Here is a 19820-nt window from a genome sequence, read left to right on the forward strand (position 1 = left end):
AATAGCTTAAAAATATCGATCTATATATCTTGTTAATATCATTGATACAAGGTGTTTTTAGAAATTTAAATATTTTTAATTTCAGGGGCTGTAGCGAAAAAAAATACTGATGAAGTTTCTCTACAAGTAATTTCTGGAATGGCATTTGTGTACAATAATCAGTAAAATTTTCATAAGGATAGATCAACTCACGTTCTATATATCCTTATGAAAATTTCAAAATTTATATTCTCCATTTATTTCCATTTTATTTACGCTTTGTCCCTAAAGTCTCTAAAGTAAGAAAGAGAATGGTGTCCGGAGAGTCCTAGCACTATCTATTGCCTTCTGACAACTCTAAATAGAATTTACAACTAACAAATTGAATTAACGAATATATTATTAGAATTGCTACCTACATCTTAATAAGGTCGAATTAAACAACATAAATATCTTTTGTCTCGTCTAATCATAACATAAATCTATTACAATAGAGTTTAAATAGAAATCTATTTTTAAAATATCTCTACGTACCTATGCTGCAATTGCGAGGTACCTGCAGAGATCCTACGTTTCGTTGTCCAGTTCAAGGACATTTATATATACAGTAGCGGAACCCATCGCCGTGATTTGTCTCATTTGACTATAGAAATGGACATTTTAAAATGCCGAATGCGAATCGAACCTACACTCAAAAACTTCTTAAATTTGCTTCGAATCCATTAAATTAAACGTGGTTATTCTTTCATTATGCATAACAACTATTCTCAACAAAAATCTAATAAATTTCGAATTAAATACATAGTATATGTATAATTATTCAAAAAATAACGAATATATATATATGCCTATCAATAATTGATTCAACGCCTGACGTATAAACAACAACTTCTATGATAATTAAAAGCTAAACTTCCTGGCTAAAGGAAAAATTATAATATTTACAGCCACTCGGCGGCCTTGGCTAGTTTTGGCGATACACGTGCTGGCAACGATACGCAAAATTTTTAAATAATTTAAATATAAACGCATAAATGTATGAAGACGAGGTCGTAGTGGCGCAGTGGGAATGTTTGTTCGTTTTTGATATTGAGGGTTATGGGTTTGAGCTCCGTTGGAGCAATATTTTAATTTATATTATTTATCGTTTAATCGTTCTGGTAGAAAGTGCAGTGTCGAGTTTCGCCACTTAATACACAACGTAGATACATGGAAAGTGAAGAACGGAGTGTCGTTTAATCAAAATTGATTCAGTATTTTGCATTACATTTTTCTTTTCAGTTGACAGGTATTTGGAGTCAGTTTGATTTTATTAAAATTACTAGTGGACCCGGGCGCGGCTACGCCTGCTTAAACTATTAGAATATTTATTAAATATATTATTTTCAGTTTTCAATAGAATTAGTCAGAAAATATAAGCTTTAATAATCAAAAAGAATAATAAGTAGAGACATATTATTAGAAAAAATATCTGAGAAATTGAAAACCAACATAAGAAGTAAAAGTAACTAAAGGATATTCTTAATATAAGAAAAAATACCTAGAACCCGTACCTAAAAGGATACTTTTTGCCAGCAATATCACATAAAATATGAAGAGAACCAAAGTGTATTTTAAATTAAATATAGTTCGAAAATGTATAAAAATTTATAAAACCATCAACTTCATCTGCCCGTTCGCGTTGGTCATAGGTACTCATACTATGCCGCCCGAAGGCTAGGTCATTTGGAATCAGTGACATCTCCTTAATTATTTATTAGAATGTTATACAGTAAACTATAATTTCAATCTAGATAAAATGCTAAAAGTGACTATTATATTTATTTTCATAAGGATGAATATCAAAATGTCGCGGTAACGGTTGCGTAGCGACGCGACGGTTGTTATTAACATGGCAGAATAAATTTCATGTCAAATTAGAAAGTACTTTAAAATATATTAGTTTATATGTGTAATGTAATGTTATATAGCCTATAGCACTTCTGAAGAATGCAACTTTCATACAAAACAAAAACATAGTAAATCAGACCAGTAGATCCAGAGATCTTAGCGTTCAAACAAACAAACAAACAAACAAACAAACAAACAAACAAACTCTTCCGCTTTATTATATTAGTATAGATATCTTTTATAATTTAGTAGGTATATTTTTAATTACAATATTAAAAAAAATACAATATATCCCACGGTTTTACCTCATTACCTAAAAATATAGACGGAAAACATTGCAAAATTTATTTAGTATCTAATTTTCAAATCTAATCCTTGAAATGTTATTACGACATTGTAAAGTTGTGAATTAGTGTTGTTTATCATAATAATATAATGAAGTGATATAAAAATGAAAATGTTGAATAATAGCTAGTTATTAAATAAAAATGTAAATGTGCCTTTTCCAATCGTTCATTTTAAATTAAATATACACAAAATAGTATTTAATATGCATAATTGTTGATGAATTAACTTAACTGTTTAATTTTTTTCGTATCTTCTTAACTTTAGCTATTTACTAGATGTATACTGCCTTCGACCCTGCGGAAATCGAACCCAAAACCTTTACAGTCAAAAGTGTTGCTGCTGGGAAACAACACTCAACAGCATTATTATGTTAGGTTAGGGTTTACAACATTTACATTCGTCTTTGTTTTAAAATCTCTCTTCGGAGTCCAAAGTTAAATTTATGGAAAGCATACTTCAATTTAAAATCAATAATAAAATTTTATAAGTAGGTACGTTTTTCCAAAGTAAAATTGAATTTTTCAAGTTATATAATTAATAAGATGCCAGCCAGATCGTGTTTAAAGGAAGCTTCCAAGCAACGATCAATGAGTCGACAATTTCGCTATGAGATGGCGAATTTCAGGAAAAACATATTTTTATCGGCCTTCGTTATTAAAGGTAATTAATCAATATTAAAGAATCCTTGTTAGAAGCGCAAAAATATTATTTAGGTAATTTAATTGAATTATAAATGTTATTTTAAATATGTATATTTACTAATAGCGTTAATTGTATAATTAATATTATATTTATAATATAACATTATAGTTTTTTGTTTCACAAGGCTATAGCTAACATAGTCTCCAATTCAGGCGGCAGTTATAAGCCCGCTGCTAAGCCAGCCATGCTAGCCTAAAAAAATATATATCTTTTACTGTTATATTCATATGTTATCTATTTTCAAAAGTTCTCATAAGTCTGTATTGTGTCTACGCTAGTGTTCCGCTCGCGGTTTCGCCCACATTAATTACACTATAACGAATTTTTTGATGATTTCCTGTTTTATTTGGTAAGTGTAATAAATTATATTAGACTATATCGTCTTACAAATAGACTATATAGCTTAACGCTGTATCCCGCACTAACCCGCACATGCAGGGTAGGCAGAAGGAATCTACGAACCTAGTGTTAAATCACTCTGTTCCACATCAAGACTCTCCAGTTCCAATGACGATGGCCCGGTGGTTCGATTTCTGGAAGCATTGTTTGTTGAGTGGCAGAGCTTAAAAGCCCTGTTTATACCTCGACACTAGAGTGAACAAATGAAAATATTAAATATTTAATTTCCTCGAGTAGGGATTGAATTCATAACCTGGGACGTTTACAGTCACGCGCTTGTGCCCTTGCACCACAACTCTAGTTGTATATCGATATCTTCATAGAATATGTGTATCAAGAATAGCAGGTATCTCCTAGCAAAAGGAAATGCAATAAAATTTATTTTAAATAAGTATTTTTTCATAATTATCACCTTTGTATCAAAATGAAATAAAATAACATAAGCTTGACATTATTTAGTAAATAACATTTAATGTTTTATAAACATCATCAGAATATATTGTTTGCTGAAAGCGAGAATAATTTTTCCTAAACAATTTTTCATGTGTTTCCAATTTCTACTGGTTTTATAAACAAAAGAAATTGATTGAAAACAATAATTTTACCGTAAAATAAGTGCTTTTTTATATATTAAACGCGAAAACCTGACACTGTCGTGGTGGTAAATGTGTTGATTATGAGTTCGATACCCTAGGGTGGGTACCAGATCAGGTAAATAGCAGAAAACGAAACTTTGATAATACTTTCTCTGACCCACTTATTTTAATGGATAGTGGGATTCCCAAAATATTTTTTAACAAAAAGAAAAATGGACTTCAAACAACGAATTAAAAAGTAAAAAATAATTTTACAAAGCTTTTATAATTTAAGTTAAACAAAGAAGCTATTGTATTTGCTAAATTATACCTAGATAGCAGTTAGGGTTGGGCGCTGTCCAGTATCTTTGGGTTAGTCAGTCACTATATACGCTTCTAATTATTAATTATAGCTATCTCCTTAATTTTTGGTATATTGTATATAGTAATATATTGGTTGTGAAATTTGAAAAAGTTGTTTTTCATTTTTTTACTTTTTTGACATGTCTAAGTAAATGTTAGGCATTTTTATGGAATAAAGATATTTTGACTTTGACTTTAATTTTGACTTTGAAAAGAAAGTTCCAAAGGTGAAATTTGTTTCAGCCATATTAAACAATATAAAAGAACATAATATAACATTATTCTTATTCTGTTCAGCTAGCTTAAAACAAAATTGAAGATTACGATGGCCTCGATAACACTTATATTTCTAAATCGTCAGAAACTTCAGAACGAAGTGTGGTATTAACTTCTATTCATTAAATATAATAAAAAAATATATTTAGTAAAAAAATTATCTAAGCGTGCGAAACAGTGGTCAAGGAATTATATCAGGTTCAAAGATTTTAGCAATGTTAGTATATTGTGACCTTATTTGGTGTTACTCTGATCTCGTTTATTTATTATTTTTTTAAGATACGATAAGAACATATTAAACATATATATCGTTTAATAATATAAAGCAAAATAATGCCATTGTAGTAGTAATTTTAAAATTTAATTGTGGGTCCTCGATTCGATTCTCGTTTGGAGTAATGTTAATATTTGCTATATTTTGTTAATACAGTTAGACTCAACAGCCAGTTAGAAGAAATTTTGTGTTTGAGGTCTTTTTTTCTGTTTATTGGTCTAAAAACAAATAAGGAAATGATTTTTATTATCAAAACAAAAAGGAAATGTAGGTGGAGCTCCACATAGAGGAATACATGATTGTCATTTCCATACTCTGGCATGACAATGTATAGCGATGAGTTTCACCACTTAACCCATAATAACTTGAATTAGGACGGAAATTGCGAAATTAGTGTTTTGATAGTTGATTTTATTTATCGTGAAGTTTTTAGAAGCTAAAAAAACTTGTAAAAACATGAACAAAACTGCATTAAAATCAGTTTAGTGGTAGAGAAAAAAATAAAAGGACTAGTAAAATGAAATAAGCTAGGCGACTTAATGTTCTCCCAAGACATACGTCAATTTGGGTTATGTTTAATATTTCTTATTTTATTTACATAACGCAATTTTTATTTCCGCTAAATTGATAAGAAATAAAGTCAAGGCTTTTAGTTCTTTTAATTATTTTAGATATGGTTTTTTTTATTTATCTAGTCTAGAACTGATTATTTTTTAAGTGCCTAATCGATAACCTTTAGTGACGTCGAAGATTTTAACTCTCGTCTTGTGTGTTGTTTGTGCCCAAGCATTTCAGTCAATAAAGCGCGAAACTCGCGATTTTTTTCGGATAGCGAAGTAGGGAACCAGAGAGAACCATCAGACACTCCATTCCCCACTTAATGACAAATTTTCGGAGTCAGGGAAATCCTGCGACGATGCGCGGCGTTGAGTTTCGAAACACATCTAATATCTCGAATTTTAAAACAGCTCCCACTGCCTACCCTGCTTTATGTGGGATAAAGCGTCAAGATGAGAAAAAATGGTTAATTATCTTTTAGTTGTTCATTATTTTTAATTTAGATTTTTTACTGTCAATTATTCCTAATTGACAACTGACCTAATGTAGTTGCTATTTTTTTATATTATATTTTTAATAAATTAAATATTGTTACAGAGACCAATGGTGCAACTACCACTGCTGGTAAGTTTATTACATGTTTTTTTTTTAGTTTATGTATTTTTAATTTTATCTTACTAAGACCATCCTAGAGACCATGGTCCATTGCAGATGGTGCAGGGTGCGACTGTAAACGCGACAGTTATGGATTTGATTCTCACTCAGGGGATGAAGTAACTAATATTTTCATTTCCTCGCCCTGGTAATGGGGCAAAGTGGGCCTGGGGCACTCAACACAACATATAAGGTAATGGATCGTCTTAACCTATCCCAATTTCAAATAAATATATATATAAAAAATACGCCATCACGGTTCGACTCTACATCCAATATCTAGCTGTCAACATTCCACCTAAGTCTGTACTAAATTAATACAAAATTTCAATTTCTAATTCGATATGAGCTTTTGCCGCCGTCGAGTCGTTCGATATTATGTTAAACAAATATTAATCGACACAGCTATTTGAATGTAGTTTTACTTCTATATTAATTTATAATATGTTAATATTTACAGCACAGTAGACAATCACAGTAAACAATCAAGAATAATTGATATTTTTTCTATTAATAATGATTGAATTAAATGAGGAAACAACTATTAATTACGTAAATGTATTTTTTTAAAACATGGTAAATAATATGTTTATATGTGCGAAAAGACTGTTTACAAGCTTAGGTTGGGTCAGCTGTAATTTTTAACAAGTGGTAATATGTCATTGTTGCACCAAATGCTATAGCTATAGATGCCAAATTTTGCATGCCAAATGCGTGTTGAGTGGTGGAATTCAACGCCGCGCTTTGCCTCGACACCAGAGCGATGAAATAAAAATATAAATTTAAATAACTATTTCATTTCCTCTAGTGGGGATCGAACCTGCAACCTGTCGCGTTTACTTGCCTAAATATTTCACGATTCTCATAAAAGAAATAAGAATTCTTAAGTACTTAGTTGAAATATTGGAAACATTTAAAAGGTCAAAGCTGTTTAAAGAAGCTTAATAGCTCTATAAAGATGTGATCTCTTCACTAAATAAGGGAGGAAACTCTTGACAGGAAAGATGTTGCGTAAATATGTATAACGAAGGTACTTATTGGAAATGGCGAAATATTGTAATTACAAGTACGGTACGAAGTACGATGCCAGTCCTGGCGGAGAGTCACAAGCATTCAGCAGGTTGTCGGATCGATTCCCACCCAAGAAAATGAACTGTTTACTAATTTTAAATTAATTTATTTGTCCGAGCGGGAATTGAACCTACATCCGTCGCATTTACAATCACACGCTTGCCCCTGCACCACGACTGGTCTCGTACTTTTTAGGCCTTTTAATATTAATACAATATTAAAATATTATAAATTAATATAGAAGTAAGTACCTACATTGAAATAGCTGTGTCGATTAATATTTGTTTAACATGATATCGAACGACGCGACGGCGGCAAAAGCTCATATCGAATTAGAAATTGAAATTTTGATTTTGTATTAATTTTGTACAAACTTAGTTGGAATGTTGACAGCTAGATATTGGATGTAGAGTCGAACCATTATGGAGTAAATTAATTTTTTTTAGTTTTTAATAGGGGTAGGCAAAGACAATCCATTACCCTATGCATATTTATATGGCATTCATTAATCCACTAAATCGCCACGTATAAAAATCCAGATTAAATTATATATTTAAAGATAATTCCTCCTTTTACTTACTTCAAAATTCTTACTTATTTCAAAATTATTTCTTATGATGACATAAAATTGAATGGTAACTAGTATATATTCGATAGTCTATTGTCATAAAATTTTCTTATTTTTGCTTTATCTAATGCTAGCCCGTAGTAAAAAGATCCCATAATAATTAATTACCTTTGACATTCAAATAAAAACATTGCAAAAGGATTGCCAGATAGCTAATCTCTGGGCTAATAAAACTTGCTTTTATTACCGCCACTAAATCTAACGATCTGTACAAATAGTTCAGTGAGGCAGTTTTTTGATGAAGAAAACAAACTTTATTGTTATATACTCCTGTTTATGAAGTAGTAAGTATATTACGAGTATATAGAGACTGGTGGCCCACGGTGGCTTCGCCCGCTTATCATTTTATTACAGCCAAATTATAAAATATACTTACATAAATTGTAGCCTATGTGCTATTTTCATGTATAATCTATTTTACTGTAAAGTTTCATCTATATCCGTTCAGTAGTATTTATATGAAAGTAGAATAGACATTAATCCTCATATACAAATTTTTGTGATAGCGATAAAAGGTTTCTTAGACTGTATTACAGTCTTACATTAGGTATATATGTGAATTGCGGATATTAGATGGGGATCCTATATCCTCGATACAAGGGTGAGAAAATGAAAATATTAAATAATTCAAATATTAAAAAATTCCAAGTGATATATGATCATGGTGCCGTCGGACGTCTGACTGTAAGTTCGATGGATTTTTATTTGATTCGTATTAATGAGAACAAATTACTTCATCAAAGCGAGAAAGATCAGCGCAGCTTAAGAAACCGCAGCATGCAGAAAGCGGAGAAAAGAGTGTTTTTTTTTTACGCCGTATCCCGCACATAGCAATCAATCAAGACCATGAAATCCCCATTAAGACACTTCCGTTTTCGCCGAATTCTTGAGCCATTGCATGTTAAGTGGCGGAACTAAACGCAGTGCTTTGAAGAGTGTCTCAATACAGGAATACGGTAAAATTGAATAATATTAATAGGACAAGGCAAATTATTATAATATTCTAATTTCTTTCGTGACTCGTTTGATGCGGGTGATTACTTTGAACTTTTGTGTCTGTGCCGTATCTAGTCTATTTAATATTTTATCATTAAACCTTAGATAACACTTATTATTATTCTGAATTTCTATGTTCCAGTGCTCATATTATATGTCTAAAAAGTGTTCAAATACTCTAGAATTAAAGATATCATAATAAGTTCGCTGGTCGCTATAAAAAAAATAAAAAGAATTAGGAATCAAATATTATGTAATTTTATTAAAATACCATTAAATAACTAATGAATGTTTAAACATCATTGTAAGATTTTTCATTTAAACATTATATGAAATATTCGATTGTTTTATTGAACCATTAATTACAATGGAGGAAAAAAGATATCCTATAGTAAAGTACGAATTGTAGCTTTCCAATTTATTTAGTTATATTATTATTTATAAAATACTCTTTTACTATATATATAAATGTTTATAATATAACCAAAATATCCACTAACGTTGCAAGCGGTGTTCTAAAGCAGACGGAACCTAGTAGATTATGCAGGGCTGTAAACCTAGCACTCAGACTACCACAGTCAAAAATATTACAGAAATGCTATCAGTGTTCCATTTATTATATTGATTTCAATTATAAAAAGTGCAATTATAACATGTTTGCACATTTTAAAATATTGTAAGAGATCGATCGAAGTTTGTAAATAGTCTTTCTGCATATATTGGGTAGAAAGTTGAGAATAATGGAGTGGGTCCATTGCCTTTCTACAATTTTTCAAAAAAATAAGCTTAATACTTGTTATTTTTTTCTTAAACATTTTTTTTGAAAAAATGTACAAATTTCAAGGGACCCATTCAAATTGTTCTCAATTTATACCTATCTAGACATTTCACATAGGAAACCTAAGATCGTTTTAAGTCAGCAACCAATAAAAAAAATTAAACAGAAACATTTTCCGAAATACGTTAGAACTATCTCCAAATCCATCCCAATTGTACCTATCTACACCAATAGCTTTAATATATGGAATGGCCTACCCGCGACAGTTTTCTCAGGTCGGTACGATATGGGTACCTTATATTATAAATGCGCGTCTATCGCCACCTCAAAGGCCGGCAACGCACCGTACCTCGTACCTCCGCACCTCCTCTGGTGTTTCACGGGGTCGTGGGCGGCGGTGATCACCATCAGGAGACCCGAACGCTCGTTTGCCTTGTCCTTTTTTCATAAAATATATACCTATATATATATATCATAAATAATTAGATCTGCTATTATTCCCAAATTCTATGTTCTAGATACGAGAATATACTAGTATCTATACTCGTATATATATATCTACAAATTGCTGCGTCTCGGCTTTTATTGTTCCTTGCTGGCTGAAGCGGTTGCCGCCATTAATGAATCTAGTCCAGGAGGTGGTGGTTTCTGTTAAGCTTTTCTTAAATATATGGATATTATGGAAATAATAATATTTTTAACTTTTTCTGGTGAGTGTGTCAGTAAATACACAAAAAAATAGACGGAGTGAAATTTCACTGAATTATCACTGTCGCGTCGCTCAATACCAATAGAACATAGATCAATAAAGGTTTATAATAATTTCATAAATATGAATAATATAATATGGTTCATAATAATGTTTCACGATAGGTAATATAATATTCAGTACCATTAGTTAAATTTATACTGTAGTTAACTTTAATTAGTAGCAAACGCAATAAGGTAAGTTAAGATATTATTAGAATTAATTATAACGTAACATTTTACAAGAAAAAACCATAGTACACTCGAATTCTCTTAAATACATGGACCTTTTCGTGCTTTAAGTCTATTATAAATATATATGTTTAATAAGCTCAATATCCAATCATTGGTTACAAAACATTTGATAGATACATTTCCATACAATATCATGAAAATAAATCAACGAAATATTAATCTAGAATGTTATAAAGGCTTATACAAGGTTTATAGTATATAAAATGTTCAGGCACTAGGAGGGTAGGCGGTCGCTGTACAGCGTAACTGGGCGTCACTGTACAGTGGGCGTGCCACGCCCCCGCTTATAAGTTACTATTATAGCATAGTTCAATTCTAATTAATACTTTTTTGTTAATCCTCATCGCCATTTCAGATTTTTTAGATGTGGAAGAATATATATTATACTTAAGATTTTTTTTTAATAAATTTTGTTATGTAACCTAGAATTTACATCACGGTCTTGATAGTAGAATGTTCTAAGAATATTGTTGGCATTTTAAACATGTGTTATTATTATGATTAATTTAAATGCACAATTACATATTTTACATACAAATTAAAATTTTATATAGTTTATGGTCCTTTCTAGTATTCTATATTGGAAAATATGAAAACAGTTTATTTTATATCGTTTTTCCTAAAAAAACCATACGATTACGTTTTTTTTGTACATAATTAATTAATAAAAAAAATAAGGAATTAAAAGTAAACTACAATAACTACCATATATAGTATTTAGCATTTTTTTTCTGTAACGTGTTTATTATCATAAGTTGAAGGACTAGTAATTTATCATAGAAAACTTAGTGTCAGTAGATCATGCCTTAAATTCAAATTGTTCCGGACGAGAGCCGGCGACGCAATCGATAGCTCTAAATCATCGCCCAATAAAAATGTCAATGGCCTATCGCTAATGTCTGTATATTACACCGGAATATTGAAAAAATCTGTTTTATTGTATATGAATTTTATATTTTTATATATTTTCTTTGGTGAACAACACCGAGGAAAAAGATTTGTTTCTACATTCTTTATGCATCAACTGCATTAAAGCCCACAAACAATATCTCTTTCGCGTACAGTTGGACTCTTTTTTTATATTACCAAGATAAAAATTACTAATAAAAAATTATTAATTCAGGTATTTTTTTTCTTTATAAGCAAACAGGACAGCAGCACTTTGGACTTACAAAAGTCTTTATGATATTTGTGGACAAGACCTAGGGTTTCAGATCTGGTGAGAATTCTGAAGGTCCGGAAAACATCTAAAACGTGCTATAAGTTGCTTTAATTTCCAACTAGGCTCAAAGTTCCCAATGGCATGATTGTTGTAAAATCATCATAATCGTTAGGAAACGACAGGTCCTTGGATTTTAATCTTTATAATAATATATTTTTTAAATAAATTATAAATATATTTACAATGCATAATAATATTTAATAAAAAAATCATTTATCATTTTCCAAAATATTTTCATAAAAAATTTTCCACGATGGTGTAAATGCGGAGTTGCGCATGCGTGATGCCCTCATATCGAATAATAATTGAAATAAATCCCTTTCAAACTCCCCGTGGGCTTGTTAACTAATGTTCTCATCTAAAGTTTTCAACTACTGTTACTATATTAGGAAAATTTTATGTATCTACGAATTTGGAGATATTTTTATCTTTTTTACTCTGAAATATACTATAATAGAATAAATATACAAATATAATACAACTTTGTACAGTGTCTAAATTCTGAAAGTTAGCATAATTTGTATGGTAACGGTTTTCGTTTCATTTCCTTTTCCAAATTCAAAATGGCAGCGTTTCCGCTCAAACCAGGAGCTGCGTCGGTGTTGCGCCAAAAAATAAATATTTTGCATCGTCAATAACATTTCGCTGTCTCGCCGCGCGCATGCGCATTGGGCTACACGCGCTCTCCCTGTCAGAATTATGCAAATTAATCTATAAAAAAGCGATTTAGGGAATCCACTACACACTCTAGTTTGTCTAATAAATCAATTGGGCGTAATCATTCATCTGTCGCCAAATACTAAGTCCCAGAAAGTCTATAGTCCAGGAGTCGACATCGCTTCGTCCCTGTCTGCGTGTACCGCGCATGCTCAGCTGTAATGTTTATATTATTTGTATTTGAGCTGTGTATCACGTAAACTATAACTACCACAGCCATAGCGCCAATACTGAGGGCCAGTGCCCGCCCCTCCCCGCTTCGGTAGTTAAATATTTCTTGCTTATTTCGACCTAGCATTGTTGTTGCCGCCGCGCCGAAGGCTGTTGTGTATTGTTTAGACGCGCGTTACTTAAGCAAATATATTATTTTTCAATCACATATAGAGCGTACGTCGACATTTTATATTGTGGTGGGATTTTTATATTTTATTTTGTGAATGCACTTAGCTGCAGTGTAAATAATTTGCATCGGGAACTGCATTCGGGCAGGAACTTATGAGTGGTAGTTTTTGTCGCTGTTCAGTGTTGGTTTTTTTTGTGAATTCTTTTTAATTGTTGTTATTTTGTTTCGCCTTTTTAATACAATTAGAGCTGTTTGAGTGATTTTTGCTGTCGCACTTTTCGAACGGGGTCAACATTATCGGGTACTTCGGTGATAAGTCTTATGGGTGTTGGATCTTATTTGAGTATATATTTATTTAATTTAACGTGAGCTGTATTTCGACGTGTTCGTAAGTAGAATACAAAACAAATATAAATTTGGCAAAAAATAAACAAACTAGTAACACAATTATTCCCAAAATTAAAAATAATAATTCAATTTTGACTTATTTAAACATCAAATTTGATTTATTAAAAAAAACTAACATAATATAGAATACACAAATATTTTTCAATTATTAAATTTAATAAAATAAAACTCATTAGATTGCAATATAAAAAGTTCAGGAAGTTAACGTAAAAAGTTGCTAACTTTGTAACTTATGAGCACGTGGTGTGTCGCTGATGCCGGCCAATCAGCGTCGCTCATCAGTGGGCGGCCAATGGCAATGTTCAGCGATCGTCTAACTTCTTCCCGCGTTTTCACTTGCAAAAGTAATAAGCAATACTTTAATATAACTGCAATTGATTCCTGTACTATGATTGTGTATTTTTTTATCTAGGAAAACATATTTATGCATATTAAATTTAATAGCGTAATTATTTAATATAACTGTAGTCCTTATTATTGTTGTCTTAATAAAATTAACTTTAGTTTATTTAAAAAAATTCTCATATATGTGGTACTTTAAAATGTTCACTTCACACTAATTGTTAGATAAAGAAAAAATAACGAATTAATTAAAGAATAGTACCTATTTAAAAATAGCAAAGGCGTTTTGGAGGACGTAATTAATGAAAAAACGAATTTAATTCATATTGTGTATACGAATAATAAAATGCTAAATATATATTTTTTTATGTTTCAGGAAAATGAATGGAATAAATCCATCTTTTTTCATTTAAATTGAATAATTAGGCATTTTTTTTATTTACATATTTATTTCTGCGTTTTAATTTTGTAAGATTTACCTACCTGTGTGTATTTCTTTTATAATAGTCAGATTTTTAACAATTACAGTTTTTAATTATAATTTTATGCAAAAGTAGAGACTATTATTATAATAATATAATTATAAAATAGCTTTAACTAATGTGGGTCATCTAACTGACAATTTTATTTGTGCATTAAGAAAAAAGAGGCCAGACGTGGCGCAGGGGCACGAGCGTGCGACTGTAAACATAAGTTGTGGGTTCGATTCCCACTGGAGTAAATGAAATAATACATTTTTTCGTTTCCTCGCTCTAGTAACGAGGCGAAGTACGGCGTTGAGTCCCGCTAATCAACACGCAATGCCTCCAGAATTCGGCTAAAATTGAAGAACGGAGTGTCTTAACTCTGGGCTTACAGGTTCCCTCTGCCTACTCTAAAAAATAAATATTAAGAAAAATATGTAAAATTTATCCGTTACTTACGAGATTGATTCATAAAATAGAGATTAGATTTTTTTGTGAATGAATGAATACATGCGTGTGCTTTTTGATAATAAGTATATCAATATATTATATTAGTTCTTGCATTACAGTATTATAATTTATATTACTACTATTATATATATATAAAACTTAATTGACTTGCAATAAAAATAATGTTTAAATCAGCAATTATCACTTAGATTTTATCTTTCTAAAAATAAAATAAAAACAGCTACACGCTGTATCCCGCATACAGCGAGGTAGGTAGTGGGAAATCAGTGTTAAGACACTCTGTTCCCCATTTTTCGCTGAATTTGCCGACGATTGTCTTTCTATTTATTTTCTTTTTGCTCAATAGAAACATTCTTCTAATGTATTGAGAGTTTCCATAGAACATTTTAAAGCCCACGCAAACAAAGTTGGGGGCGATGATTAGTTGTCTTATATGGCAACTATTGGTAATAATATTGGTGACAATATCAACATCTGTATGATTATTAACATAATTTTGTTTACGCAACGATAACCACTTTTGTTTTATGTGCATATTTATAAATATAATTATATTTATAAATATTTAATATCATTAAGAAAAACCAATCTTATAATAAAAATCATTTTCACATATATCATACTCCCGGTATTTACCAAAATATAGATAAGAATGATCTTTGCACTTTACTTTGCTAATAATTTGTCATCATCATATTAGATAATATTTGGAATTTGCTATTTCTATATCTATACATTTTTTTATTTACTTTTAATTATTTTTTTGTGTCTTCGCCTAATTTAGGTCATTGTGCCGTAGTAGAACAGCGTATGAGCCCGATGGTTATTAATTCGATTTTCACTCCAGGGATTGAATTATTTTCATTTTCGTATTTGGTGAAATATGCTATGCACGTCCTGCTGCACAACACGCAATATCTGTAAGATGAACCCAGATAACAGTGTATCTTGACTCTGCCTAACCTGCTATATGCAGGAATAATATATTTAAAAAAAAAATCGACATCAAATTGGTATAAAAAACTGATAAAAAACTGACTGCAATGAAATAATTCGACAATGAATTAAACACATTACATAGAGTCAGTCAAAACATCTTTCTTTTTTCATCCTTTTTTTATTTTTTACAAAGGAAACGTTTTATCGTTATACATATGTAAATATATTGAGGTCAAAGGTCACGTGATAAGCTTTGTTTACAATAAAAGTTATTAAATAAAATATTTCTCAGAAATGTTTGTTTTACATAATGTTATCTTTATAATTTAGCTGATAACGTTCAAGCTTTTCTGCAGTTCGCGAAGCTTTAACTAATATTAAACTGTTGTGTTTACTTGATATTTTTTATATTCTTTGGATTCCCACTCTTCTTCTTCCTGGCATTAATCCCGGCTATTACCAGGGTCTGCCTTCCTACTCAACCTACTCCACTTTGCACGGTCTTTTGCGTCCTCGGTGGTTAGACCATTGTCTCTCATGTCCTGACAACCAACCAGCGCTTCCTTGGGCGTCCCGGAGGTCGCGCTCCAGGAACTGGTATAGCAAGGCACTTGCATCCGACATAGTTCTTAGGCCGGCGCGTAACGGATTCCCACTCTAGGAAATGAAATATTTAATATTTCCATTTTCTTCGCTCTGGTGTCGAGGCAAAGCACGGTGTTGCGCCACTCAACTGTCATGCCTCCAGAATTTGTCGGAAAACGGGGAACAGAGTTAATAGTAGGATCCCTCTGTCTACCCTGCTAATTGTGAAGACGTGAAACAGTTTTTTTATATTTTATGATGAAGGGAATCGAATCCAAAATCACTTACTCGCTACGCCAAAAAATGCTTAGTTTCTTTTTGCGTACCCTACTAATATAGGCATGGAAAACCTGCATGAAGTATTAAAACCCTTAATTTTCGAGGCATTGGGTGTTGGGTATGTCTTCATATTAGATATTTTCGTCCTACATTCTATATTTACCACAATTTTCGTATTCTAAAATTATTATGCTATGAAATTATAAATAGGTTTGTTATTTAAGTTAGTAGTTAAGATTGGCCTTTCTATATTTTTTTTCATGTCTTTTGAATAATTTACTTGACTATTTGTTTCCTTTGCGAATTAAAGATGTAAAGACAAATAAATTAGGCAGGAGTATAAAAGTAATAATATATTTTTACATATCTAATAGTTTAGCTACGATTACATTTTGCTTGTAATTTGGATTAAACAATTAAATGCTCGTATATGTGAACATTATAGAGAAATGATAACAGCTGTTACGTAATACCATTTGTCGCGTTACGTTAATTTAGTTCAGTAACATTGTTATCAGGGACACACACGTTTTTATTAATACGTCAATTACACCTTTTTTAATTCGTCTATGTATTTATATAAAACTCGTTACCGAGTTGTGTTGCCAGATTTTGTCTTGGGGAACAGCGGGATTTTTATCTATGGAATCTTTAGTGATTTATTAAAGAAATAAAAATTGAATAATTCACGAAAAGCGGAAGCATGTCTGTCTGGGCAAAAAATCGGGACTTGCCATATAAATCGGGAGGTCTGGTAACGGTGTCACCGAATGACTGACAGATAAGGCACCAAACTACTGGATCTAGATTGTTGAAAATTGGCATGTATGCAGATTGCCGAATGTAGGAGATCATTAACAGAGGATTTCCAGAAATCAGGGAAAGCCAGGATTTTCCATTTCACATATTCCATTTCTTTTCCAGTTCACGCAAATATGGGTGGATAACGAAAAATTTTTAATAAAACTTTATAGTTACATTTATATGTATGAGAAAATGTATAAAAAAATTGATAAAACATTTTTCCTTTGATGTAATTTATGCGACGTGTGTTTTCATAATTATTCCAAACCAATACATCCATTGCACGATAAACTATAAACATAATATTTTGACAGGTCTTTGATTAGTCGTTATTTTATGAAAAAGAATAATTACATTAATATTAAAAAAAGCTCATAGTTGTTTTATGAACGGAAATCGTTTATTCGAACTTAAAGAGAAACTGACACTAGAATTTAATAATTATTTATTTTCACTGAAAACAAAAGCGACTTGAAAATTGGCATATAGGGCCCTTAGCTAACAACACTAAAAGTAAAATCCTTGAAATTTCTACAGTAGCGAGAAAAAAACGTGTTTTTACGTTTTATAGTTCAAAAAATAAATTTACAGGTAGTCATTATTATTAAACAAAATCTCTTCAAGCTCCACATATTACTAACAGAATTCACACACATTTATCATAAAAAATACATAAAACTATATAATTTATCAGTAAAAAACGATAAAAAGTAGCATAAAAGTGACGTCCGCGTGCGTCTCTTTTCAGCGGGTAGGCGTGCCACTGTAGAGTGCCGCCCTGCCGCTTAACAGAGGGCGGGCGGAACTCTTTACAGCTACTAGTACTGAATTTACTTATTTTATGTACATTTATATTGTTTTCTTATACATTAGGTAGATTTTACTGTAAATATTTAAAATGATACCGTTGTTTATAGAGAATTGTGTTCATTTTGTTCAATTTGCATTTCTATATCTAGAGAATATTATAATAAATATACTTTCGTTTATTTTAAAAATATTCTTTATTAGGTACTTAATAATACTTTATATTAGCAAAGCCAGATAAAAATCTTAATTTTTCAAGGCATTGCATGTTAAGTGTTAGAGCCGGGAAATATAAAAAAAAAACATTCCGCGAGTGAACATCGAACCCATAACCATCGCATTTACGGTTAGACGCTCACCACTTCAGTTAAATATTAAATATAGTTTAATATCGTTTAGTAAATTATTTATAACGAAATGATTAATTTTAGTTTATTAAAATATAAATAGGCGTATTGTTATCTTGATTTCACGCTATATCTCATAAATATAGCAGGGTAAATAGCGTGAACCTATTAATTCATTCGTCATTAGCTTAAAAACATTGAACGAATTTATCATTTTTTCTAATTGGACTGAAGAAACATTTATATTGTTAATATAAATTATTGTGCCCAAAATCTAAACTACACTCATTACAAACATTAGTGCTACATCACTCAAAAATCTCCTATAATACTCAAGAATTTTCATAAAAAACAGCAAAATTCAAAAAATTCCAGCACTGAACAGCAAATATATAAACAAAAATTTAAATAATATTATTATTTACCCAGGATATATAATATTATGACGATATCATAGCAAAATATAAGAATAAACATAGTAATTAATATAAATAATATTGATTATGAATCGTAAGTGTTGATCGTGTTTGTAGACAAACAAGTGAACCGTGGTATTAGATTTTGTAATAAATTGTGAAATATCAAGAAAATACGATGCTGTACGCTGTGAGACAGGTGAGTTGTAGATTAAGGATGATTAGATAACTAAGGTAGTTTGGGTTTGATTTCTGGTTTAAGTAAAAATAATAAAGCTTTATGCTCACATCTTGCATGCAGCAGGGTAGGAAGAGAGAGCCTAGTGTTATGACACTTCGTCCACCACTTCCTACCAGATGTTTTAAGTATTGCTTGTTTAGCGGCAGTGCTCTACGTCACGCTTTATCTTGAAACCAGAACGATGAAATGAAATTAATTTATTAAATATTGGTTGACAATACGAGTGTCGAGATATAAACTAAAAAGTGAGGTGGAGAGTGGAGAAACCGATACGAATGTTAAGGTTTATAAGAAGAAAAAGTAGTTTAATAGACAATTTAAGTGTTCATGGACTTTAGAGTGTTTCCTTGCATATTTTGCATTATTTATTAATTAAAATATCTAATTATAAATTATATAATAAAAAAAGATTGACTATTGTCAAGGTTTTCACACTAATTTCAAAAATCTGAATATCTTTTATACCACTGATTGCACTGCCGATTAATAATTGAAATTTGAATTTGAAGTCAACATTTATAGAGACAGACTGTCAGGCTAACATAACGCGACGTTCTTTCTATAATACCACGTATAAAGAGAGAGCAGAGTAAAGAGTCACTTATCTCCTCATTCCTCACATTCTTCATTATAGAGCGCAAATAATGAATAATAAAAGTTAAAGTAAGCAAGTTTATAAAGCCATGTATGTTATTGTTGCAGCGCCGTCTCACGCGGTGTTTTTCGTAAAAACAAAACATGAAAGGCGATAGTATTACTCATACACGTACTGGCTTACCTGACATTCGATTATACAATATCTCATATATATGTATGTATGTATGTTTAATAAATATCTAGGCAACATGCAGAATTGTATATAAAAAGAGGTATAGGGTGTCGGTGTGTTGATTTTGTTTTTAATAATAATTCTTAGATGACCAAAAATAAAATGATTAAGGT

The 19820-nt window shown here is 30.9% G+C and overlaps 1 protein-coding gene across 10 annotated transcripts in view; it reads left to right on the forward strand.

Moving 5' to 3' along the window:
• The window catches only part of FoxP (forkhead box transcription factor P), a 57800-nt gene that overhangs the window by 20517 nt on the left and 17463 nt on the right, over nt 1–19820 (forward strand). For 9 of the 10 annotated variants that reach the window (XM_085201742.1, XM_085201743.1, XM_085201746.1 and 6 more), the window contains one exon: nt 5962–5988. In XM_085201742.1, coding sequence (XP_085057868.1) covers nt 5962–5988 — 27 coding nt within the window. Of the gene's footprint in view, nt 1–5961; nt 5989–12720; nt 12843–18650; nt 18837–19820 lie in introns of those variants that run through there. The other variant, XM_085201750.1, reaches the window with a different exon arrangement.

Source organism: Heliconius melpomene, chromosome 18 (assembly GCF_056956725.1).
Source record: "Heliconius melpomene rosina isolate 202511_hmr_F chromosome 18, ASM5695672v1, whole genome shotgun sequence".
Lineage (NCBI taxonomy): Eukaryota > Metazoa > Arthropoda > Insecta > Lepidoptera > Nymphalidae > Heliconius > Heliconius melpomene.